This window comes from Vespa crabro, chromosome 14, assembly GCF_910589235.1.
Source record: "Vespa crabro chromosome 14, iyVesCrab1.2, whole genome shotgun sequence".
Classification (NCBI taxonomy): Eukaryota; Metazoa; Arthropoda; class Insecta; order Hymenoptera; family Vespidae; genus Vespa; species Vespa crabro.
Window position 1 is genome coordinate 5,232,053 of NC_060968.1, and position 23,664 is coordinate 5,255,716.

Sequence of the window (23,664 nt, forward strand, 5' to 3'; positions counted from 1 at the left end):
CCTTCAAAGGTGACAGCCCTAAGTGGGGTCAATCTCCCGTGGATATAGACGACAATCATGTTCTTAGAGTAGAATATCCTCCGCTTACTATGAGTGGCCATTGGAGTCAGGATGGTTATGCGAATATAAGGAACACTGGATCTACCGGTAAATTATATAAAAACGAGGGACGATCTTATCGAAATTATCTACGTGCAAAATTATCTACCTGCATAATTATTGATCTTTTCTACAGTCGGAATAACTCTGGAGGGTAATAGAAGTCCAGCTAGTATACGTGGTGGTCCGCTGACAGACGACGTATACGAATTCTCGGAAGTTGTCTTTCGTTGGGGCTCATCGAATTGTAAAGGAGCCGAACATACTCTCAATGGAACGTGGTTTACAATGGAAGCTCAAATTATACACTTTAATCTTCGATACGAAGAAATTGAAAAGTGCTGGGATAAGAGAGACGGTCTCGCGATTTGCTCCTATTTTCTTCAGGTCTATCAACTTCCCGCTTGGGACGAGCATCCATTGTTCTCGAAGATCACCGATAATTTGTATAAGATCACAGAACCGGAGTCCACCGCAAAAATATCATCTAGTACGTATCGTGTTTTTTCACTGGAATAAAATACTTTTCTTTTTTTTTTTTTTTTTTTTTCCTTCAGCAACTCCTACAACTCTAGTCGAAACATTTTTATAGACTGCTTGAGTTGGATGAGACAAGCCTGTCAAACACCAGGCTATTATAGCTACACCGGTTCCATTACCACTTGGCCCTATCACGAGTGCGTGACTTGGATCATTTTTCCAGAACCCGTACGAATCTCAGAAAATCAAGCGCAATGTTTCAGAATGTTAAAAAACAAACAAGGAACATTTATTAAAGAGAATTATCGTGAGGTTCAAAAGCTCAATTCCCGAATAATTTACTACATTTGTTGAAGCTACGTTTCTATTTCTATAAAGATTGTATATCGGTCCATTATTCATATTTCATTATACTACACATGTATATTTGTTTAGTATGATTTAATAAAACACATCAATGACAATATACGTCAATATATGTTCGTTAACAACTTCACAATGGAACTACACTACACACGACATGATTAAAACAATTACAAAATCGATAAACTAACGAAATTACAAAATGTTTTCAAAATTCAATAACTATTTTGGTTCACGAATTTATTCAATTATCTTTTGATTTAATTTCGAACACTGCAATAGGAAAAAAAAAACCACGTAAAAACAATGCGTTTACTACGAAAATTCAAAGACGGACGAAGAGGTTTTGTAGATAATCGTAACTATTTTCTTTTTTTTTTTTTTTTTTGCTGACGCGTACGTTCGCTTCTTCTTAGATCACGATCTACGCACGATAATATCAACGTCATCGAGCGGTTTACCAAAGTGGCGACAATCGCCCATTGATTTGAAGACGACCGATACGTGGACTCAAAAGTTTCCACCCTTGTTATTAACCGGTTATTGGTTAAAAAAGGGAAAAGCGACGATGACGAACACAGGAAAAACAGGTTTCCATAATTCTTATTCAATGAATAACAAGCCTTTAAATCCTTCACGATATTTTATAGTTAACATCGAACTGATGGACTTGTCAACCAATCCTTATTTACGAGGTGGTCCACTGAACGAAGATGAGTTTAAGTTGAAAAATGTACAATTTCGTTGGGGTCCAAGTGACTCTCGAGGTGCCGAACATTCTATAGACGGTATATGGTAAGCACTGACATTTATCAATATATATTCTGATTATTAGATAATTCAAAAATCACCCAAATAGTCCTCAATCTAACCAGGAGATTGTCCCTCTTGAACCTTAATTTGCTTGATTAATATAAAACGAAACTATAGAAACAAACAAATGTATTGTACAATTACATAGAATTCTTGATGCCATTGATTGTATATTTTGTCAATAATATATAATCATTTAAACATATAATTTTAGGTATTCTATGGAGGCACAAGCTCTGCATTGGAACACTCGATATGGATCGTTGGAAAAGTGTTACGACAAATCTGACGGTATTGCAATACTTTCTTATTTGATGCAGGTAAAACAATTACTCATCTTTTGTCATCATACACGAAATCGATTAAACATTTTTTTTTCCTTTTTTTTTTTTTTATAACAAAGGTCGTTGGCTGTAAAGGAATGCCAGATAATCCAACAGTTGCTCGTGTTACCGATCACTTAGCAAACATTAAAAAAACGGGTAGCAGTAAAACCGTTACACCTGGTATATAAAAACAAATAATTTTGTAAATCAACGAGTATGTCTTTGGACTATCTCATTTCATTTTTGATCATTATCGCAGACTGTTTGTGGTGGATACTGCAGGCGTGTGCGGCTCCAGGCTATTTTACGTATCACGGCTCTCTCACTGTGCCACCGTATAACGAATGTGTAATTTGGATAATAATTTCGCACGCGATAAAAATTTCTTCTCGTCAAGTACGTTTTCAAATGAGGATCGCAGATAATTTTTATGTATATATATATATATATATATATATATATATATATATATATATATATGTATATATATTTCATTTTTTTATCCTCCTACATAGATGAATGCATTTAGAAATATTTATGACTACAAGTGGGATCCTATAGTGAGTAATTACAGACCGCAACAGTTATGCTGTCGTAGACGAATTTTATATGCCACTGATTGCAGCATAGTTTGACGATTAATAAAAATTAATTGAAGCGATAACAGAGCCTCTGAATTTCTTCAAGATCGATCGTTTCGTTGTTTCGATACGAATCATGGACGTCGTTAATTAATCAAATGACGTGATTCGTCATTAAAAATTTCAATATCAGTGTATCATTAAAGACAAAATTTTCGATTGGTTATAATTTCTATTAAATTTACAGTATGGCACTTTTACCAGAATATTACAAGGGTTTGATAGGTAGGTAAAGAATAAATTATCGGACTATAAAATAAAAGGTTATATCCATTGATATTATATATTGCGTCTATGTCAGATTGTTAATTTGTTTGAATAAAATTGTATTATAAAGGTTTGGCAAAACGTGGACAATCTCCGATCGACTTGGACGACAAAATAGTCCGTCCGAAACGATATCCACCTCTTATGTTAAATGGTCATTGGATGAACGACGGAGAAGCCATTTTAGGAAACGATGGGAACGTCGGTAAGAAGAAAATGCAAATGGATATTAATAAAATAAGCATGCTTATTTAAATATCGATCGGCAAAAGTTCTGGTTCGTTACAGCGACCGTAATTCTTGGTGGAAATAGAATACAATCCACAGTTTCAGGCGGTCCGCTATTAAACGACGTCTATGAATATTTTATTTGTAACTTTCGTTGGGGCGAGGAGAATTGTAATGGCTCGGAACACACTATAAACGGCACTTGGTCAGAGTTTACTCATGAATAATGTTTGTAATTCTTACAACACTTTTTTTTTTTCATATACATATATCAAACTTGTAGGTTTTCTATGGAAGCTCAAATGGTACATTGGAATCGAAAGTACCCTTCGCTCGATGACTGTTTAAAACACAAAGATGGCATTTGCATATTATCCTTTTTATTTTTAGTACGTTGTGTATCCCATGTTATTTGAATTTATTTGAAAGGCATACTTGAAACATATCTCTAACATAAAAAGAATTTCGTTTCAGGTCCCATCGGGAGAGTGCGTCGAGGCTAATCCACAATTAGATAAGATTACTGAAAATTTGAAATACGTCGTAGACGCAGGAACGGAGACAAATATTCCTGCGAGTATGTTTTATTGCAAAATAAAAGAAATTTTCTATTCGTCGGTTGTAAAATCCATCTAATGTATTTAATTAAGATTCCTTATGCTGGATACGATGGGCAGTTCGTTGCGAACGTTATTACAGTTACCAAGGATCGTACAACGAAGGTTCATGCGGTATTCTTGGGTATCCCGAATGCGCTACTTGGATTATTTTTCCATTGATGATTACGATAAGTCCTTCCCAAGTAAGCATCATTTCTTTAAAGGAAGATAATAGAATTTGATTAAGCAAATTGAAATGAATCCTAGATCGATGCTTTTCGAATGCTGAAGGATGAAAAAGGTGATCCTATAAAAAATAACTGCAGGAAAATTCAATTGTTGCGCGGAAGAAGAATATTCTTGGGTATATCTTAATCTTTGAAGCAAGGTACTCAATCGAACGAATTGTAAAAAGAATTTTTCCAATTATATCACATTTATATAAAATGTACTTTTTATCTCGACAGATAGAACGAACTGTCTACTCCATCCAATCTATTGTAAGAATTGATTATCGCCGAAATACGATCTATTATCTCGCCTAATATATCATGAATACGAACGAAAAATATCTCTTTGTAAAGTTGACCGCCAATATGACTCTGAGACAAGCTCACATTGCTTTCAAATGTCTGTGCATTCATAAATTTATTGCTTTCATTCTTTTTACGATCCTCGTTAATATTACTCAGAGGTAATCGTAACAACGAGGAGACATTCGAATTCGATGGTTTGTTCTCTTTGGTCAAAATACAATTGGCCAAAGTAAATTCACTCTCGATCTCGAAACAATTTGCAAAAGAACACAACGCATTATAAACAGCCGTATATTTCTTATCATTTACGAAAGTAGAAATCAACGGAGGCTTCAAGCATTCCTTGTAGAGATTATTGAATCGTAAAAGCATTTGCTGTCGCCGTTCTGATCTCTTTATAAGTAGAAGGATCTCTCGAAGATCATTCAGAGATAAATTCCAAGGTACGGCTGGTCGATCGATCACCTCGTGATAAAGTTTGCGTAACTTCAATATAATATTCGTGTGATAAAAGTGATAAGGATTTTTAGCTCTGAAGACGTCGCTTTCAAGAAACAAGCTACTGTAAGCAGGTTCGGATGGTTTTCTATAATCAATATTAGCCATTATCGTCTCGATGATTTCTCGAATTATCGAGTCTTTGATGCAACGATTTAAATACAAGTCGATCTTCGATATGGCAAAACAATTTGATCTCTTATAGTCTCTCTCTTCGGCACAACCCCAGAATCGAAAGATCAACGGAGAATTGCATATTTTTGGGTCTGTAAAGAGTCTCCAGGATTCGGTGAAGACATTGGACGATCGTGGCAAATACCAGATCTTCAATTCCTCGATTGTTCCTTGTAAAACTATGCCATCGTTTTTGTTGAAGTGAAATGGGCTATCGTGTTTTCGAAAGAATTGAAAATTTGGTTGAAAAGATGAGTCTCTCCAGCGATAATGGATCACGATGTTACCCTTGTTCTCAAAAATGATCTTCTGCTCGGATCTTTCATCGATCCTTCCACGAAATATTAAATCCCATTCTATGGGTTTCTCGTTGGACCATTGGTCGTTCGAATTTTGAGCAATCTCTCGATCCTGAATCTTTAAAATTATCGCCAAATCCAGATCATCGGGTTTTTCCTCTTCCGGTGCGGTGATCGTTATAACGGGTATTATTGGCTCTCTCTTTGGCTCGACAAAAGTCTTACCCCGAATTAAAAGTTCCTTCGTTTCTGGTTTTTTAGGCATCAATAACTTTATCTCTTCGTGTAGTTCTTTTTCTCGTCGTTTAAAATACAAATTTCGTTCCCATGTTCTCTCATTCAACGAGATACCACGTAAACCTTTTTCTTCCTCGATCAGTTCTGGTACATCGACGTACGTCAGGTCCGGTGGAAGGTTCAAATCCCTTTTGGTTGGTACCATTGTTATCTCGGGCAAGCAAATGTCATTGCCATGTTTGCCCAAGGATTCCGGAATTTTCCAAAATTCTGGACCACCGCGATATTTATCAGGTATTACAGGAACAGGTATCGAGGCGTACTCCATCAAGTTTTTCAATTCTATCAGGGAACGTACTTTCTCGCAAGAGTTTATAATCTGATCGATTTTCGGACGACCCGTTACAGATTTTATACGACGACTGATCTTTTCTCTCTCGGCCAACCATTTTTTCCAATTTTTTAAACGTCGATCTTCTATATCCTTTGGGACGTCTTTTATCAGTTTATAATCAAACGCCGTTACCATTGTAATACCGGTCCTCGCCCAGACGTGAGGTTCCTTCTTTTTTCCTATTTTCCTTGCATAATCCATCTTTATATTTTATATTATACTTAATCTTCAAACGAATCCCTCGAAGCGTTTCTCATTAAAATCTTTTAGGAAGGTTAATTGTTACGAATTTAATTAAAAATTAACCTCGCATGGTAGTTCATATATATCGCATATCTACGATCGATACTTAGACACAATCGAACTTACTACTATCGTAATATAATTAAATAAATGAATAATCATTATTCGCGATAGCAATGGAAGGTACAAATTTATTTAATTAATATTGAATAAATTCCGATTAAATATTCCGATTATTAAGCTGATAGATTTGCGTGTTTAGAGAATATCGACGACGTCAACGTAGAAAATGCAAAATTCATTCAAGGACTCGGCACTATAGAAGGAGAACTGCCATCTCCTATCGATTTAGATATCAGTAAAATGACACCGATTAATTTGGCGCTATTGCAATGGATTTATTATGACGTTGCACCGCGAAAATTAAAGATCACCAACACAGGACAAACTGGTAACAAGTTCCTCGTATTTCAAGTCATTATTAATAATTAATATGTTCGCAATGAAAAATAACGACCCGAGTAATGCGAATGCAACGCAAGCTCAATTTTCATAGCTGTTCTCGGTGCAAAGTGGCTAATGGAAAAGCCATATATCACTGGTGGTCCTCTTAATGGAAATTACGTTTTTTCACAAATGCATTTTCATTGGGGCAAAACGGAAATGTATGGTAGCGAGCATCGGGCCGATGGTGCAAAGTGTGCGAATTTTCTTCGTAACTCTCTCTCTCTCTCTCTCTCTCTCTCTCTCTCTTTATTACTGATCTCATTGAAATAATCTTAACTTTAAAGTACGCCGATGGAACTTCACGTAGTACACTTTAAAACGCAATACTTAAATTTCGAGCAAGCTCTTCGACAAGTCGACGGCGTTATAATAATAGTTTACTTCTTAAAGGTTAAATATTGAATTTCAATGTTGAATAATCGAAAGACCATTTTCACGTTACTTCAATTACATTTTACATACAGTTGCAGACATTTCCTAATATATTTTTAAAGGAGATAGTAAGCGCTTTGCCTTCCATTAAAATCGCTAATTCCAGCATTCGTTTAGTACCGATCGTACTGACGAATATTTTTAAACCATTTACCAAAGATTATTTTGTATATTGGGGTTCGACGATAACGCCACAATGGACACGCCGTATAATGTGGCTTGTTTGCAGAGAACCTGTTGGAATAGCCAAAGAACAGGTACTGCAACGAATCTTACGAATTGTTTAAAAAGTAAATACATTGTTGTTAATATAATCGATGGAAAATATGCACGTGTGACATATCACGTATTTCCTTGGAAAATAGTAAAAGGGGAAGGAATTATTACAGATAGACGAATTTCGAATTTTATACGACGAGAATACTAAGCCGATTCTTGGAAATTGCCGAGCAATTCAGAATAGAGAAAACAGACATATTTTTCACGTTCGTCCATCGGGCTCGTTACACGCTACCCTTTTACCAATATCAAGAGAACAGCTTGTTTTATCCAGCCAACCCAATGCTTTTTTATCGCCTTAAGTAAAAAATAAAACTAATAAATAAATTAAAACTAATAAATATCGGATGAAATATTAACGAGGATTAAACGATCTATCTTCTACGTCTACGACGTCTTTTGATTCTCTCTTTGCGAAGATCGCAATTAGGATAGAGCAAAGTGCAATTAGCTCCGCCCAAGCCAAGAACCGAAGCCTTAACAGATTCCAGCATTGCCGACCAAGGTGCAGCTTTAGAAACTCTTCCTGTGATCCAGCTCATCCCTAAGCTGAAAAGGAAGCTGCCTTTATTATCGTATAAAGGAATAGATGTGAATAGATGTGTTTCTCGGTAACGTTAGATCTCTAGATCATCGACAGTAGGAACAACGGATACCGAAAAATAAGATTTCATTATGAAATAATAGTTAATTAATTTTGTAGAATAGCATACCTCCAAACGGGTACCCAAATTTTACGACCATCGTTAGTACTCTTTGAGTATTGATTGTCCTCGCAGAGAATTCTCCGTAGACAATTGGCAGAATCCATATCAGCGACCAGAGCCGCTTCGACCGATCTCAAAACGCGATAAGACAATTCATTCAATTCTTGATTAGTGGCGTAAGTCATTGGGAAGCCACCGACGTGTCTCTTGAAACGCGTCCCATCCGACGCGTCTGTCAGGCTACTAGAGGTAGTGACGTTCGTCATATTTTGCTGCGCATAACGATCGTGTTACTCTATATCATCGTCGGCATAAACTCTTATATATTTTTTATAAATTAAATCGTATCAATACCGTGGCATTCATCAATAGCTGTATGACGAATAGACCGAACGCCAAGAAGGCTAATGCGGTGAGAGCAATTTCAAAGAAATCTTTTAACGAAAGATCGTGTCCCTTTCCTTTGCTATGATAGACAGGCTTGTGATGTTCCTCCTCATGCTCCTGTTGTTCCTGATGATAAGGGACGTGATAATAATGTTCCTCCTGAATCGCAGGGAAAAATTCTCCAGGATGACCGAAATGTTCACCGTGACCGTATCCGTAATGATGATAATTGTGTCCCGAAGCGGCAGGCATATGATCTGTCACGATATTCACGTTAAATCATAATCTTTAATCATTAGACAGACTGATTATTATCATTAAACCAATTCTCACCTTCGTTTGAATTTGGAGGCTCATAAACTTCAATTTTTCCGGAAGGTAAGGGTGCTTGCATGGCAAAACCGGTGACCTCGCCGTCGAATTCTTCGATGTCGTGATCGTATTTGACTCCTTGTTTCTTCTTCAACGTTCTGCGCGGCGAATAATGACGATATATGTCGTCCAAAGTAGTCGTCCTATAGAATAGAGACTTATCAGCGTTTAATAGAAGTCAGACAGGTCGTTTGGTACGTTCGATAGAAAAGATACGTCACTTTTGTAGCCAATTTTTATACTTGGAGCTACCCTCGTCCCACAACATTTTCTCGTGAATGGTCACGTTGTCGTCGCCCAAGAAATCCGGCATAATGGGTTTGGAAGGTGCCGAATTGGGTTTCCGTTTAACCCTGGGAATGCTCACCTCTTTGACGATTTCCTCTGCCATGTATCCGTGACAAAGATACTCGTTCATTCGTTTTCTTATCGATGAAAGAAATTAATTTCATTATCAAATTATTGACTTTATTCATTTTCCTCTGTGACTTTTCGAATTTCCCTGTGTTTACCTGTGATAATCCATTTCGTTCAAAGCCTTGTCGAAGGTGCCGTCTACCGTTTCCTTCTCTACTTTCGAATTACTTTTATTCTGATATGAATCGGCAAACAAAAAGGATCCCGGCAATAGATCGACCGATAATATGTCGTCTTGATCGATGCAAAATTCATTTCCATCGTCGAAACATTCCTCCGCTTGCGCGTAATGGACTATTAAGAGCAGATAAAGTAATAGGAACATCGTTAAAAGAAATTATTCGAAAGGAGTAAAATATTTAAACGACTGAGATCGAGGAAAGCACCGAAGAAACTGGACAGTAGATGTGGTCTCTCTCTCCGACGGAATAATTATCTACCAGAAATAATTGCTTTGACCGTAACGACGGTCGTTACTAGGAGCGTCTCTCCGTATCGGGAGAACTCGCGTTCGAAGAGGACGAAAAGAAAATGATACGAATTTTATTTTTCGTATGTCCCTTGGGCAGCCCTAACAAAGAGGGAAGAGCTGTATTAGATTTAACGATTAATTCCCTATGGTTCCAACGGCGCTACCAGCCGATTTACGAGTAATCCGACACCTATGATTAAATACCTTTATTAAAAACCACTTACGTAGGTCTTATGAATGTTTTAGGAGTAGAGAGTTTGTCGAGGTAAGCGGGACGGGATGGTAAGACGAGGTAATGGGGGCTTTGTTCCCTTGGGAACTCGCTCACCTGTCTAATATCTCGCGAGAGTGGCTATATCTGTGTACACCCTACCTATTCGGGGCCAGTTATACATCGGGCTTACTGAAAATTAATCGCCCAGTTTGAAAGAATTCTTTACAAATCTTCTCGTCTTCCATCTCTTCCTCTTTTTCCTTTTCCTTCCTTTCCACCCTGCCCGCCTCCCCCGTACTCTTCCCTTTCTGCGTGCGAAACAAACACCCGCCGTATCGTTATAGATGTTACTTCATTTCCCAATATTTTCCTCTTATTCTCTTATCATGATCGTTCTACTCAAAGCGTATACGAAACCGTGGCAATTGCGAATCACACGGGTTTTGAATAGGGTGTGGTACCGTCGTATAAGCTCTGTGCGTGCAAGACCATCGAGGGATGCTTTCTACACGCGTGATCTCAGCCTCCCTTTCTCAGGTGCTTGATTGATCGTTCCAATTACATGGCGCAGCGTGCACCAAATACGAGAGTAAAACTTATATCGCCCACCCTCTCGGTATTCCGAAAAATGTGATCGTATAGATCACAATTCTACGATCGACAATGCGTCAATGCCTTTCGCGAATTTATAAGTAAAATCATTCCGCGATAAAAAATATTACTCTCCGAATCGTACGTGAACATTTGTATAGCGAACTAGCGAATAGAGTCTACAAGCGAACCACACCTGATGCGTTTTCCGTGTGATCGTGAACCTGCAAAGTAGCGTTAAGGGTCGTTAATGGCTTCGGAGAAGCGTAACGCGTTCTTTCGTGAAATCATGCGAGTCCGTTCGCACCTAACGACAGAAGGTGCGAGGGGCGCATTTTGTTTCAGGTATTTTAGGCTCAATATTTGTCCTCGCCTACGTAGGTAGAAATCTCGCGTGAATACTCTCGCAAGGAAACGTAAACGTCGTTTGAAAAGGACGTAGAGAGTAGAAACGCGCTAATGAACCACGCCATTATCATAATTTATTATCCGAATAATCCTGATGGGTTCTTAGAAAATTTTTAAATGGTGCCTCACGTAATTATAAACCGAATTCGGGTAAAGTGTTTAGAAAGAGACTGTTTATTGATATGAAGGGCTTGCAATGGTCATTGCTCCCTTTAACGTCGCTAGCTGCGAAATTTTCCTCGATGGATTCTACCGCGTGTAAGGACGAACAGTGAGAATTCGCGTGGGTGATCCGAAGACTAATGGAAGTGCTGTTCGTAGAAATGGCGTCCATTGTGAGAGCGTAAAGAGGAACCAGCCTAGTTCAATGGGTCTCGATAAAGCATATCATCGATATAGAATGTTGTCAGCTACAGGCCAAATAAAATCCTGATTTATTTTCCACGAGGCGATACTGTTCACTTATAGAAAATAATTCGCTTAGCTGTTCTCGAAAGCGAGCGAGGTAAAGTGTGTAAAGTTTAGATTACATATATATATATATATATATATATATATATATATATATATATACCTTGCGCCTATAAAAAGTAATACTTTAATCATATGCACACCACGGTTGACGTAATAAAAGAAGCAAAAGAGGAGAATAATAAAAAAAAACAAAAAAAAGAAAAAGAAAAAGATAGTAATTGTTGCAAAGGCCCGTTTAGAGAACCACTGCTCGTGGTTTACTAAACGCACGAAGGAGTGTTTTGCGGTGCTTTTTCGTGGTGTTCTTCTCTGAAGGCAGAAGCGTTTATCCATCCGTTCGACTTGGAGAGGGAGTATGAGGAAGAAGAAGAGTAGGAGAAGGAACCATCAGTTTGCTGACAGAAATCCTGGAGATAGGGTGCTCGAAGAGGGCGGACGTTTAGTTTGGAGCATGCGCCTACTGGACCAATCGGAGCACCGCTCTTTAAACCGCGATGAGTTCTTTCTCGAGAAGCGAAGGCGTGTTGTTACAAGCGCGTATAGTATATCCCGGCCAAATATCCTTTTAGGCGAGAACATTCAAACTTCCAATCGAAGCATCTCGCTTCTTATTTCGACAACATTGAAATTTAACAGGAGTTAGGATAAAACTTGATCGAATGTATACTTATACTTCATTAGATTCCTATCTTTATCGCTCGCGATTATGACATTTGAACTATTACAAATTATGGCATTTGAACTGTCGATAAGTAAACGTTCAATTGTAAAGAATACTCATCTCGGATAATAAATATTCTATGGGTTTCGGTTTTTGAGAAAATTCTTTTGAGAATGGTCTTTTGTGAATTGAAAAAGGTCTGATCGACGACCTGATTTTGAAAAAGTCGACAGTACGATGCAATCTCCGACGATAAATCAACAATAGGTATTACGAATCTTTCGAGCATTCCCCTCCATTTCTGCGAAATAACCAGAAGAAATAGTGAATAGTCGGAAAGAGAGGGAGGGGGGAAGATCGAAGGCGCGAGACTTTCCTCCAACCTCCTAGGAGGATGACCTTCCCTTGGGAATGGATGGTGGGGATGTTGGGAGGTCCTTCTGGACCACGGACACGTGCCACCTGTCATACATTCGGAAGTACTCGCTTTCGGAAGACTGTAAAGAGGAGATTAGTTGGAGATTAGATCTTGATCCTTTGACGAAAGACATTTCACAATCGTAAAAAAGATAAAAAGTGAATGGAATAAATAAAGAATTGTACGGATTGAATATGATTCCATAGGAATTATTTGAATCCAATCGGTCGTGCAGTAATCGATTGTAAGTGAGCTTTTCGAAGGAACATTAACGTCGACAATGAGATGCGTTCGTTAGATATCTAGAGCCGATGACTTTTGTCAAGATGGAGTATTGTCAGAGCCAGGAGAAGGCGTCGGACGGTGATATTTGCGATCTACGAAGAGCGAGATCGCATCAGAATGCCAACGATGTTTGTTCTATCGAGGAGGAGGCGAGGTACGATCACCGAGGAAGCGAGGACACCGAACGACGTGCAAAATCACCGAGTAATCATCGAGAGACGATGGAATATGCATCCGATTCGAGCAGTGAAAGCTACAGAGAATATCGAAGGCAACGTATCACGGAGAGAAGGAACGTGTCGCCGGTCGCAACATCGAGTGCATTTACGATCGACAATATTCTTGGAACGAGAAACGAGAAACGAGAAGAGGAAAGAGATTTTTCTAAGGTTTGTTACATCGATAAGGAAGACGAACAGGATGAAAAGGACGAGAAAATCATCGAGGGACAATTTGTGAGACCGACGGCTATTCCTGCCGCCCATCCGAGTATGTTTCTTTCTTTTAGTACCTTTATCGTATTTATTCTCCTTCCTTATTTCCTACGAATCCTTCTAGTATTTGACATTTTTTTAGACGTGAGTGGTATGTTGTACGCGCACACGGCTATTCCTTACACCGATGGGACCCTTTCGGATCCTTCGAGTTACTCGACGACCTCGTTGGCATCAGCATCCCTCTTGTACAGCAGCTGGTTCGCACAGTCGAAGCCTGGTCAACTTTTTGGTCTTCAAGGTAAACTGTTCGAACTATTTCGAACTACTTATTTATTAATTAAACTCGTCCCTATGAATTCTCCTATGAACTCGTATACAATCGTCGGACCTAGTATATTCGTGAATTATCAGCCGACCATCTCGTTTCTTCACGACAAAGAACTCTAATTACCCGCACGTAATAACTTATCGCCGTAATTCTATTTTCGCGAACAATGGTGAGAAGAGAGCGAGAGAGCGAGCGAGCGAGCGAGCGAGAGAGAGAGAGAGAGAGAGGAAGAGAGGGGTTGTGAAAGATCGGAGCGTTCTTTCACGTCTCAAACGAATATTGGATATTACGGGAGGCGCCTACGGTAAGAGCTTTTCGACACGCGAACGCCGCATCAACGAGCAACGTGTTACATCTCCCTCATTTCCAACGCGTTAACGGTTAAATGCGAAACACCTATTTATGTATCTATCTAGAAACACGAACAATCGTCACCAGTTCGATTCTCGCCAACGATATCGAACTGGTGGTTATAGAAATAAGAATTAATCCCCATAGATAATCGTCTGACGATAACACGTTGATTCTTTTAAAATCATCGAGCATCTCCCGCTCTGACAAACATCCGCCATGCTGTTAGGTGGCCATTTATCAACGGTATTGCTCTAACCATCTTCCGCGTACGTGCTAAATGTCTCCGTCCACTCGTAAATCTTGCTCTCGCCGGTTCTCTTTCTTCGTCACTACGTACGGCTCTTTTCGGCCATTCTCACAGTCTTTCATCTTCCAAGAAATACCACAGCTGTGTGCCCTCCACCTTCTTTTCCACTTTTTACACGACGTACTAAAGGTACCCTGAACACTGGTCTTCCATCTTTTCAATCTACATGCATGTTTCGCGCCTACGAAAGCTCACGTACTTATGTACTTTACGTTAACGCGATGATCGACCGGGATTTCGCGGTGTGAATCATCCAATACAAGAATCCGCTAAAATCCTCCATAAATCAAGTTTAATGGCCATATATCATGGCATTCTCGAGAACATATTTCACCTGCATCGCGTGCGTAAGGAATCAGCTGCCAGGAAACACCTCGAAAATGGGTCTTTGCGAATTCGTTAGACTCTACGTCTTCGATGCGAGGAATCAAAGAATATCTTTGCACCGTCATTATATTACGAGGCAGGGGAAGGAGAGAGAGAGAGAGAGAGAGAAGGGGGTGGGGGGAGGATAAAACACCGACGATTTTTTTTCTGTTGCTTCATCCTCCGATACCTCCACCATTCCCAAAAGGTTCTCGTAAAAATGACTAAAAGGTCTTGTACAAACGAAACGACATTCATTTGTTGACGCGTCGCGTAAGGGCCAATAGACTAATAAGAGATCAAACAAGATGAGAGAGAAAGAGAGAGAACGACGTTGATTCTACTAGCATCAGCAATTCTTCAAAGTTCTTTCTAGGAAGCTCACGATCAAATAGAGAAAATTAGTGTCGATCGTTGGGATAGAAAATTTTGTTTCTCCTATTCCAAGGAAAACGACGACGAGTTAATGGTCGAATAGTTTTATTATTTCGATGCAACTAATTACGTTACAATGTCGCTCGCACCTTCCCGCGAACGGAAATCCTAGGTAGATCTTTGCACCAGGATGATAATCGTACTCAAACGCTCTTCGGCATAAACTGTTTGCTCATCTCTTTGCCACATTCTGGCCGATATTGACAGTAAGATGTCACGCGTTCCTCAAACAATCCCGCATGTTTTAAACACGTTTGGTAACTCTAGACGAACTAACGCGTATAGGGCGGAGTCGGTGAAAGTGGTAATTGAGTACAAGCTCGAGGGGCCTTTGCCAAGCAATTAAGAAACGCGATTACAATGTTAAATTTTTATTATCACGACGATAAATCTTGCCGAAGACCAAACTGTCATACTCTTATATACGTTCTTCCATTTTATCTTTTACTACTTCTCGTACAGACTTTCTTCGATCGTTTACTTAAAATGCCACATATTCTTTCAGCACCAAAACCGAATGGCAGGCGTTCGAGAAAACCAGGAATCGATAGAAAACCGCGACAAGCATATAGCGCTAAACAATTGGAAAGACTCGAAGCGGAGTTCAAGGTAGCATTCCTAATGACCTAATGTTTGAAAAATGTTCCGAGCGAGGAAAAAAGCGTAAAAAAAAAAAAAAAAAAGAAAGAAAAAGAGAAAAAAGAAACACGTCTTCTTTCTATTCACAGATCGACAAGTATCTCAGTGTGAGCAAACGAATGGAACTTTCGAAATCTCTGAATTTGACGGAGGTTCAAATCAAAACGTGGTTCCAAAATCGACGTACCAAATGGAAGAAGCAACTGACGTCCCGACTGAAGATAGCACAGAGACAAGGACTCTTACCGCCAACTTATTTTCCACCAAACCATTACCCTTTGTTACCCTACTATGCCGCACCCTTGATGTTCGGGAATCCTTCGTTAGATGAAGCTGGCAGCAACGTCACGACAACGATACAGCCGCGTCCTGTCCTACCATCATCCGATACAGTCTGAGAACACATCGACTCTTTCGAAAATCTTTCAATGTTTTCTTCCTTTTTATTTTCATTGTTAATGTCTTTTTTCTTCTATTTCAAATCGTTCCTCTTTAAAGCCATCGGTCTCATCGCAAATCCTCTATCTTTGTGATCAGGATCTAATAGTTAAGATATTAAATAATTAGATAACTCGAAACACTCGAGACAGCGTTTCGACTTGTACATAAATCTTTATGATAATAAACATATATATATGTATATATACGTTTATGATGGAAATTTATGGAAATTTTGTCTTACGGATTATTGTAATATAATATTTTATACACGTTTAAGAGTTCATTTAAATCTACCGAAGACGTTGAATCGTCTCGAACATAGTTCGAAGGTAATTCGGTATTTGCCGTTCTAAGGGCAAAAGCTCAAAGGATTATTGCTTTCCTCGAGCGATTTCAGCGACGTCCAATATCTCATACTCGATTCTACCCGTGGGATTGAAACTAATTGAAACACAGAGCCATTGTTTATTTGATATTAAACTTTATTAACCAGCATTATATTTTTCAGGTGATCCAAGGACCAAAGTGGATTGAAACTTTTCTAAAGGATTTAACGACAGAAGAATCTAATACGGTCTGTGGTATTAAAAATTGAGATAGCTCGTAATGATAGAAATAAATGATAGATTGAAGAATTATGAAAGATTTATCTTTTTTTTTTTTTTTTTTTCAGATTTCGAGGAAGATACGACGATCGTGGGTGATCGCACGTGGAAAGAAATCTTGTCAATGAAGAAATCACATGAAAGGAAGAAGAAATAAATCGAGCGTATAATCTTTATTGAAAATATCGATTTTCAAATACGCCGAAGTTTGGTGAAAGAGAAAAAAAAACAAAAAAAGAAAAGAAGAAAGAGAGCAAAATAGGATCGAAATAGCAAAATAATTATGTCGCTTTGTCCTTGCAACAAGGCTCGTGTATCTTTTTCTCTTTTGGTTTCTCAGATTTCGATGGATTTTCGGTAACACAACCGACCGTACGTCGTTTGGGTATAACCTTATGGTTAGGACACGTGGTCTTTTTAACTTTTGGAAAAAGTTTAAATTTCTTACGTTTTTTCTTTGCTTTCGGCATGTTCCCATAGGACGTACACGTGTCTTTTACTTTAATTCGTAAGGACGATTTGACGGTCCTCACGTGTACCGGCAATTTAATCGGACTGCAACTAGTCTCGATCCCTTTCATGCCATACGCATCCACGCTCTTATCGGAACATATTGGCCTAGGACCGATAGCTGCCGCGATCGCTAAAGAATTTTCGGCACATAAAAAGCAGCAACTTTTAGTGATATCACCTATTAATCTATCACGATCTCGATTAATTTTAAATCTTTGATCGTCGGTATATCGATTGTCCTTAGCATAGGAGACTGACTTTTCCAGATGATCAGAGTTTCTCCGTTTAAGCGCTTTTTCTTTCTTTCTTTCTGCTCTTGACTTTTTTCTTTCTTCGACAGATATCTTTGAATCCGACTGGTCAAAGGTCGCCTCCTCCTCCTCGTCCTCCTTCTTTTTCTTCCTTTTACAAAATCCGCAGTAACGTTTTCTTTTTGACTTTTTACGTTTCGATTTTTTATTTAGCTTCCTCTTGTCCTTTTCACCTTTCTTCTTTCTCCATCCGCATAATTTGCCGCACCATAATGAAAGCTTGTTAGGTTTCTTCTTTTGCTTTCCCGAATATTTTTCCTCTTCCGTGTTTACGCTTCCATCCTTTCTTTTCGGCTGTCTTGGATTTTTCGATCCGTCCAAATTAAAAGATTCTGTCAGAAAATAGCGTCAAAGGGATTAAATTAATCTTTAGATTCGTAAAAACTGTTTTACCTGTTTTATTCATATCAGAGATCCATTTTCTGGAATTGATACATTTTAATTTTAACGTTGAGCTATATCCGGTAAAATGCTTTGATAGTACTTGTTTTTATTTAAACTTCCTCATCGTGTCACGATAATAAACGTCATCGTAATTGTTTTCTTTTGTCGTTAATACGTTCAAAGATGGAAGCGTCTAAAATCATTCTCTATCACTAATCACACAATATACAGGAATTCGAAGATTAAGTGAATATTTTTATCGTACGTTTTAATTTTATAGCTCGCAATCGAAATATCTTCGCAGTTCCAAAGTATTTCATTTATGTAACCCAATATGGAAGTAGTAATTTAATAATTTCCACCAATAAAATTATGGCTTTTGGTAATTCGGTAAGAATCGAGAAATTTGAGCGGATTTAAGTAACCAGAGTTTCCAAATAGCCGAATTGTTTTAAGTTATCGAATAACTTTGAACGAGAATCGATTTACACGATCGATCAAAAATAAGGCGTACCACGTTTACGAGAAAATTTTATAAAAGTACAACAAAAGTTTCACTCTTGCAAACACTTGTATATATATATATGTATGTACATATACATACATATATATATATACAAGAGAAATTCTAACGCGCGAGAATTAATAATGCGTACGTGAAACGCGAATTCGTTTTACGCGCGTTGCGGGCATATTAGTTCCGATCAGGGTCGTCAGAGGCGCTGAGAAACCGCTACGGTGGCTCCGCCTAGTCATGAGAGTTAGTAACAAAGGCAAAATGGCCGCGACCTAGTGGGAGCCAGTTGTAGTTGAACGCGTCGTGCAGGAGGGTGAGAGGAAAGGATAAAATAATGTTGGCAGGGAAGTCGAGGTTCGAGCAGTGGTAGGACTGTTAGCAGTGCGTCGACAGTGGCGACTGGCCTGAGAAGAAAAAGATAAAGAAAGAAGAGAGAAAGAGAAAGAGAGAGAGAGAGAGAGAGACGAGCGTGCGTGTGACGAATTTTGCTGGTGCGATGCGTTTGCCAAATTTCAAGTTGTCGTCTCGAACGTGTGCGTGAGTGAGGGTCTTGCGCGCGCGAGACAGAGAGAGAGAGAGAGAGAGAGAAAAAGAGTGAGTGAGAGAGGTTCATGGTGTTGTGTTAAGAGGAGAGGAGAAGCGAGCCGTGCGTCGCGAGGCTACTCAAGAAAGAAAGAGAAAAATAATCAGAAGGGCGGAACGTTGTCGAGCTGTCGTCCAGCACGCGCGTTCTTTGTGCGTCGTGTCGTGCCGTCGTCGTCGTCGTCGTCCTCGTCGTCGTCGTTGTTCTCTCTCCTCTTCTCTCTCGCATCGCGTCTATCACGAGGAAGCTGTAACACGATGGCGTAGTTTTCACCCGCTAAGAGAGGACCGTGACTTTGAAGGAAAAAAAAAAAAAAAGAAAAAAGGAAAAACGAAGGGACGATTAAAGAGGGAAGAGCAACGGGTATATTTCTAGCGAAGTTTATCGAGCAAGAACGACGGTGACCGACAGGGAGAAAGAGAGAGAGAGGTATCTACACAGTATACGTGTACGTAAGTAATAAAAAGAAAATAGAGAAAGAGGGAGGAGAGACGGTGTCGAGAAATCGAATAAACGAGACTGGTTAAAAAAAGGCGCGTTTTCGTAGTGTCGTCGCGTGTTCTCCTCGGGTGTGTTTTGTGTCTCTCCGTTCTGTGTGTGTGTTTGTGTATATATAATACTAGTGTGCGTGTGTTATCGTTAGCTCGCGTCTCCGCGCGTCATGTCGATCCTCCTCGTACTCGTAAACGTACGTCCTTCTCACTTCGGTCACCGACTTCCCGTGAAACAAACGTACATAAGCGAGCTCTCGTTGAATTAATAATAATAATCATTTTCTTCCTAACCTCGCTCCATCGTCATCGTGCGGCATCATCGTCATCGTCAACGTTTACGATCGTATCTCTCTCTCTCTCTTTTTTCCTCTTTTTATCGTCGTCTCCAAGAGCACATACTAAAGAAGGAAGAAAAATCAATCAGCTGTAATTTTCCCCCCTCCCCTCATTCCCCGTCCCCTTGATGAACGATCCTCCTCGATAAAGAACTTTTATAGATAGAATAAAGAAAGTGAGAGATAGTAGAAAGGAATTATGGTTACGATGATCAGTGATACGTGCGGATACGTCCTCTTCCTGCTGTTGCTGTTGCTGGTTCCATACATCGAAAGCGGTAAGTCCGTGTTACTCTTTTCATATATATATATATATATGTACACATACACATGCCATATATAAACACATATGCATAGGTACGTATGTTACCATGCGTAATTCTTGTACGCGAGTATTGGTGCATTTGACCCTCGAGACGTCGGCCGTTCGGTATAATGTGTGCGTTAGTGTGCGAGCTTCGACACGTACCAGAGGAAACGAGAGACCTGCGTGATGATGATGCGTCGTTCGTATATGTATGTAGCAGCTGATAGTGTAGAACTCTTTCTCCCTCTCTCTCTCTCTCTCTCTCTCTTTTTCTCGTTCCTCTTTTTTATATACATGCACCATGAATCATCCTTCCACGAAGAGAGCTCATCGCGTGTGTTCTTCTTCCTCGACCAACTCACACGCGCAAACACAATATTACGTACGCGAGTTTCGTTACTCGCGTTAAAAGATGCATCCGTGGGAAATCTCCTTTGATCCTCTTTTACTTCTTTTTTTTTTTTCTTCTTTTCTTTTTTCTGTCTTCTTCTCCTTTTCCTTCTACTTCTTCTCTCCTTACGATATGTTAGACCTATTTAGGATACTTAAGAAATTTCTTTTTTGTTTTTTTTTTTTTTTTTGTTTTTTTTTCTCATTGTCACTTAACACCGTAAAATGCTTTTTTACAGCTGTACGAACGTATTAACCGCGATAAGCCATTTCGATCGATATCATTCTTATCGAATACTTTAAATATTATCTTAGAAACGCTTTTAACGAGGACCATTTTACCATTGAAAATGTGATAGCATCGAATTTAGCGATAAGCCATAACGAAGAATACCTTTTATACCGAAGAGTTAACCGAATGTCAGCGAGAGCCTTCCTGGAACTTTGAATCGTAGGATTAGCATCAGCGGAAGTCCCAATCAGTGGCCCTTGACGTGACTGGGTGATAGGTACACACAGTTGAAGCTACGTCATCGCACAGTTAAACGTGTGCATGCATGTACGAGCGAGGGAACACTAGGAGGTCGCTCGACTGCTAGAAAGGAAAGAGGGGAACTCTCGAGATCCTAGCTTCATCCAAGGCAAACAATCTGCTCGGACGTGATTGTCTCTATTCGCGTCGATTCGTCTCGATCCTCTCGATCTCTCTATTTTACTCGAGAACTACTTCTGGAATGGAAGTACTTTTTTTTTTTTTTTTTTTTTTTTTTTTTTAACCACCCATCCTCTACCTCCTACCTATTAAAGAAAAACAATTTTGCGATCGTAAAAATCAAACGCGATAACTTTACTTTATGCGAGATATCAGTTTTCTTTTTTCTTATTTTTTTTTTTATCTTTCTCTTTTCAAATTGCACCGTCAGAGAGAAACGTTTCCTTCCTCCTAACGCTAGGAGCTTGTATAATTCGAATTTGCTAGCGTTATTGGCTCTCATGCATTGTCTTAGCTATCCTTTTCTTTCTCCATAGGAAGGTAGACGACGAGATCCCAGTGTGCTTTTAACGAAAAGAGCCGACGGAAGCTCTTTGGTTAATGAAAATCTCGTAGGAAGAGCGAAAGGAACAACGCTGTCTTGTCGCGTTCACCGCTCTCTCTCTCTCTCTCTCTCTCTCTCTCTCTCTCTCTCTCTCTCTCTCTCTCTCTCTTTTCTAAGACAAAGAGGAAAATCGTCGATTCCTAGAGGAAGTCACATCGGAAAGATGAGAATCGTCTTGGAATATAAAGATAGAATTAAGAAAAGAGATAGCGATAGCGACGTTTTACTTCTTCGCAGTTCGCATTCCTCTTTCTCTATCTCTATCACTATCTCTCTCTCTCCCTCTCTCATTTCGCGTAGAAAAGACAAAACGATAAGTTTAAATTGAAGTACATAGTCTGATATTAGTGTGCCCTAAAATTAGGATCCACCGAGTGCAGTCCATCGTCTATCATTACCGATGGAACCCTTGCGTGCCACCGTCTGGCGCTAACAGAGAAGAATTACTTCAAATTTTAGTCTCTCAGTTTTTTCGACTTATATTCCTTTTACGTAGCAGAGCAACGGCACAAAATCCTGTACGATTTTCTTTTAATTCGTTTATTTATTATACGATCATACATATGTCTTGCCTATTAGCCCTCGATAATATATACCTCCGAGTTCAATAACAATGAGAAGGTCAAAATCGATATGTGCATCAATAATTATGTAAATATATATTTCTCTTTTAGAATCACTTATAGCGATGGAGAATATTCTCTCACGCTCATGGCGTAAATGTCTTTTTAGATTTCAGATTTTTTTTTTATTTCTTTTTTTTCTTTCTTGCTTCTTTTTTTACCGTCTACGTTTTCCTTTTCTTTTTTTCTTTTTTCTTTTTTCATTTTATTCTTTTCTTCTCGCACGCTTCTTCGTCGTACCTTCTTCTTCGAAAGAAAAACCGTCCGAGACATACGTCGAGACGTTCGTGTCGGGACTCGGCTTGAAGAAATTTATAGTCCGTTTTTATTCGGACGAATGGAAATAAGCTACAGCGTTTCTTCCTCTCGCCATTCTTCCTTTTGCCCATTTTGCAAAACTTTGTCGCGATAAAGAACGGATAGAAAAAAATGGTCTAAAGGAAAGGAAAAGTAATTTAAACTTCAATATGTATATGATTAAATAAATGTATATATATATATATATCGATTCAAGTTAGCAGGGTTTGATTTATCACGATAATAAAATATGATGATCCTAAAAGTTGTACGGATTCGTAATCGTTTAAAGATAGTTTTCATTGTATCTTTCCTTCTATCATGTGTCGGCGACATTGTCCTCATTTTCGATAGGTACTACTTCTCGCCACGATGTTTAGGGAGACAAAGTTTCACTGGAATTTCGTACTCTTAGAGTAGCTCTCTCTCTCTCTCTCTCTCTCTCTCTCTCTCTCTCTCTCTCTCTCTCTCTCTCTCTCTTTGTGGATAGTGAGAAAAGACAAAGAGAGAGAGAGAGAGAGAGAAAGGGGACATAGAAAGGGCCCTCGTATCCTCGAGAATTCGGCATTCCCAAAGATCAAGGGGTGGATCTTATAGCTCGTGGTATTCCGTATTCAGGGATATAGGTGTGCTTCGCCGCAAAACTTCCTACTCGGCATTCCTGGCACAGCCGCCGTTATTCGCCTTGGCTAGAGAGAAACTCCAACTCCGAGGCTTTAACCGAGGATATGCAAACGGCCGCGATAGTTCAACCTCGCTGCGAGTCCTTTTCCAGATTTCGACTCGCCACCGCAAATCTCCTTGCGCTTGACAACTTTAATAGCGTGCGCTTCGCAAGAAAAAAAAAAAAAAAAGAAAAAAAAATAAAAAAATAAAAAACTGTAGAAGAAGAAAAAGGAAGAAAAGAAGAGGAGGAAGAGAAAGAAGAAAAACGCTTTGGACTCTCTTTACCTACTATTATCAAGTAATAGGATAAATAATTAACTATAATAGGGTAAGGGGAGTGAAAATTTTTCGCGAGAGGAAGAATAAGGCGCAGGAAAGAATTTGCTGAATTTTCATTCACGAGAGATTTATAAT

General features: G+C 39.1%; 9 protein-coding genes across 14 annotated transcripts in view; 6 read left to right on the forward strand and 3 right to left on the reverse strand.

Annotated features, from left to right (window-relative positions):
- The window catches only part of LOC124429053 (carbonic anhydrase 7-like), a 393,187-nt gene extending 392,211 nt beyond the window's left edge, over nucleotides 1-976 (forward strand). For both annotated transcript variants that reach the window (XM_046973844.1, XM_046973843.1), the window contains exons 2-4: nucleotides 10-147; nucleotides 236-589; nucleotides 692-976. In XM_046973844.1, coding sequence (XP_046829800.1) covers nucleotides 90-147; nucleotides 236-589; nucleotides 692-933 — 654 coding nt within the window. In that variant the 5' untranslated portion in view covers nucleotides 10-89 and the 3' untranslated portion in view covers nucleotides 934-976. The remainder of the gene's footprint in view (nucleotides 1-9; nucleotides 148-235; nucleotides 590-691) is intronic.
- Nucleotides 977-1,248: 272 nt separating this feature from the next.
- On the forward strand, nucleotides 1,249-2,775 carry LOC124429123 (carbonic anhydrase 3-like). The gene is made up of 7 exons (XM_046973982.1): nucleotides 1,249-1,300; nucleotides 1,359-1,532; nucleotides 1,593-1,737; nucleotides 1,970-2,075; nucleotides 2,159-2,261; nucleotides 2,341-2,477; nucleotides 2,597-2,775. Exons 1-7 carry the CDS (start codon nucleotides 1,249-1,251, stop codon nucleotides 2,714-2,716), a joined length of 837 nt encoding a protein of 278 aa, XP_046829938.1. The 3' UTR covers nucleotides 2,717-2,775.
- Nucleotides 2,776-2,786: 11 nt separating this feature from the next.
- Nucleotides 2,787-4,218, forward strand: LOC124428982 (carbonic anhydrase 1-like). The gene is made up of 7 exons (XM_046973623.1): nucleotides 2,787-2,947; nucleotides 3,060-3,194; nucleotides 3,278-3,422; nucleotides 3,501-3,606; nucleotides 3,692-3,794; nucleotides 3,868-4,019; nucleotides 4,084-4,218. Exons 1-7 carry the CDS (start codon nucleotides 2,911-2,913, stop codon nucleotides 4,189-4,191), a joined length of 786 nt encoding a protein of 261 aa, XP_046829579.1. The 5' UTR covers nucleotides 2,787-2,910; the 3' UTR covers nucleotides 4,192-4,218.
- LOC124428981 (MYCBP-associated protein-like) lies at nucleotides 3,863-6,306 on the reverse strand. The gene has a single exon (XM_046973622.1). The coding sequence runs from the start codon at nucleotides 6,153-6,155 to the stop codon at nucleotides 4,272-4,274; it is 1,884 nt and encodes a 627-aa protein (XP_046829578.1). The 5' UTR covers nucleotides 6,156-6,306; the 3' UTR covers nucleotides 3,863-4,271.
- A 119-nt stretch (nucleotides 6,307-6,425) lies between these two features.
- On the forward strand, nucleotides 6,426-6,983 carry LOC124429257 (carbonic anhydrase 7-like). Its single transcript, XM_046974298.1, has 2 exons — nucleotides 6,426-6,648; nucleotides 6,754-6,983. Exons 1-2 carry the CDS (start codon nucleotides 6,561-6,563, stop codon nucleotides 6,972-6,974), a joined length of 309 nt encoding a protein of 102 aa, XP_046830254.1. The 5' UTR covers nucleotides 6,426-6,560; the 3' UTR covers nucleotides 6,975-6,983.
- Nucleotides 6,984-6,993: 10 nt separating this feature from the next.
- LOC124429253 lies at nucleotides 6,994-21,187 on the reverse strand. The gene is made up of 7 exons (XM_046974292.1): nucleotides 20,962-21,187; nucleotides 9,394-9,592; nucleotides 9,103-9,306; nucleotides 8,843-9,024; nucleotides 8,477-8,766; nucleotides 8,129-8,394; nucleotides 6,994-7,964 (listed from the first exon to the last, which is right to left on the reverse strand). Exons 2-7 carry the CDS (start codon nucleotides 9,405-9,407, stop codon nucleotides 7,790-7,792), a joined length of 1,131 nt encoding a protein of 376 aa, XP_046830248.1. The 5' UTR covers nucleotides 9,408-9,592; nucleotides 20,962-21,187; the 3' UTR covers nucleotides 6,994-7,789.
- LOC124429255 (homeobox protein MSH-C-like) lies at nucleotides 11,777-16,478 on the forward strand. 2 transcript variants are annotated; one of them, XM_046974293.1, is made up of 4 exons: nucleotides 11,777-13,310; nucleotides 13,380-13,556; nucleotides 15,554-15,657; nucleotides 15,777-16,478. In XM_046974293.1, the coding sequence occupies exons 1-4, from the start codon at nucleotides 12,848-12,850 to the stop codon at nucleotides 16,083-16,085; spliced, it is 1,053 nt and encodes a 350-aa protein (XP_046830249.1). In that variant the 5' UTR covers nucleotides 11,777-12,847; the 3' UTR covers nucleotides 16,086-16,478. The 2 variants fall into 2 exon arrangements, with proteins under 2 accessions (XP_046830249.1, XP_046830250.1); XM_046974294.1 differs by having other exon boundaries at nucleotides 13,398-13,556.
- LOC124429256 lies at nucleotides 16,593-19,953 on the reverse strand. 2 transcript variants are annotated; one of them, XM_046974295.1, is made up of 3 exons: nucleotides 19,827-19,953; nucleotides 17,951-17,979; nucleotides 16,593-17,889 (listed from the first exon to the last, which is right to left on the reverse strand). In XM_046974295.1, exons 1-3 carry the CDS (start codon nucleotides 19,859-19,861, stop codon nucleotides 17,015-17,017), a joined length of 939 nt encoding a protein of 312 aa, XP_046830251.1. In that variant the 5' UTR covers nucleotides 19,862-19,953; the 3' UTR covers nucleotides 16,593-17,014. The 2 variants fall into 2 exon arrangements, with proteins under 2 accessions (XP_046830251.1, XP_046830252.1); XM_046974296.1 differs by lacking the exon at nucleotides 17,951-17,979 and having other exon boundaries at nucleotides 19,827-19,920.
- Nucleotides 18,640-23,664, forward strand: part of LOC124429252 (disintegrin and metalloproteinase domain-containing protein 10) — a 64,965-nt gene continuing 59,940 nt past the window's right edge. For 2 of the 3 annotated variants that reach the window (XR_006943402.1, XM_046974290.1), the window contains exon 1: nucleotides 18,640-20,148. Coding sequence is in view for 2 of the 3 variants with exons in the window: in XM_046974290.1 (XP_046830246.1) it covers nucleotides 20,070-20,148 (79 nt within the window). In the remaining variant the exon portion in view is untranslated. The remainder of the gene's footprint in view (nucleotides 20,149-23,664) is intronic. The other variant, XM_046974291.1, reaches the window with a different exon arrangement.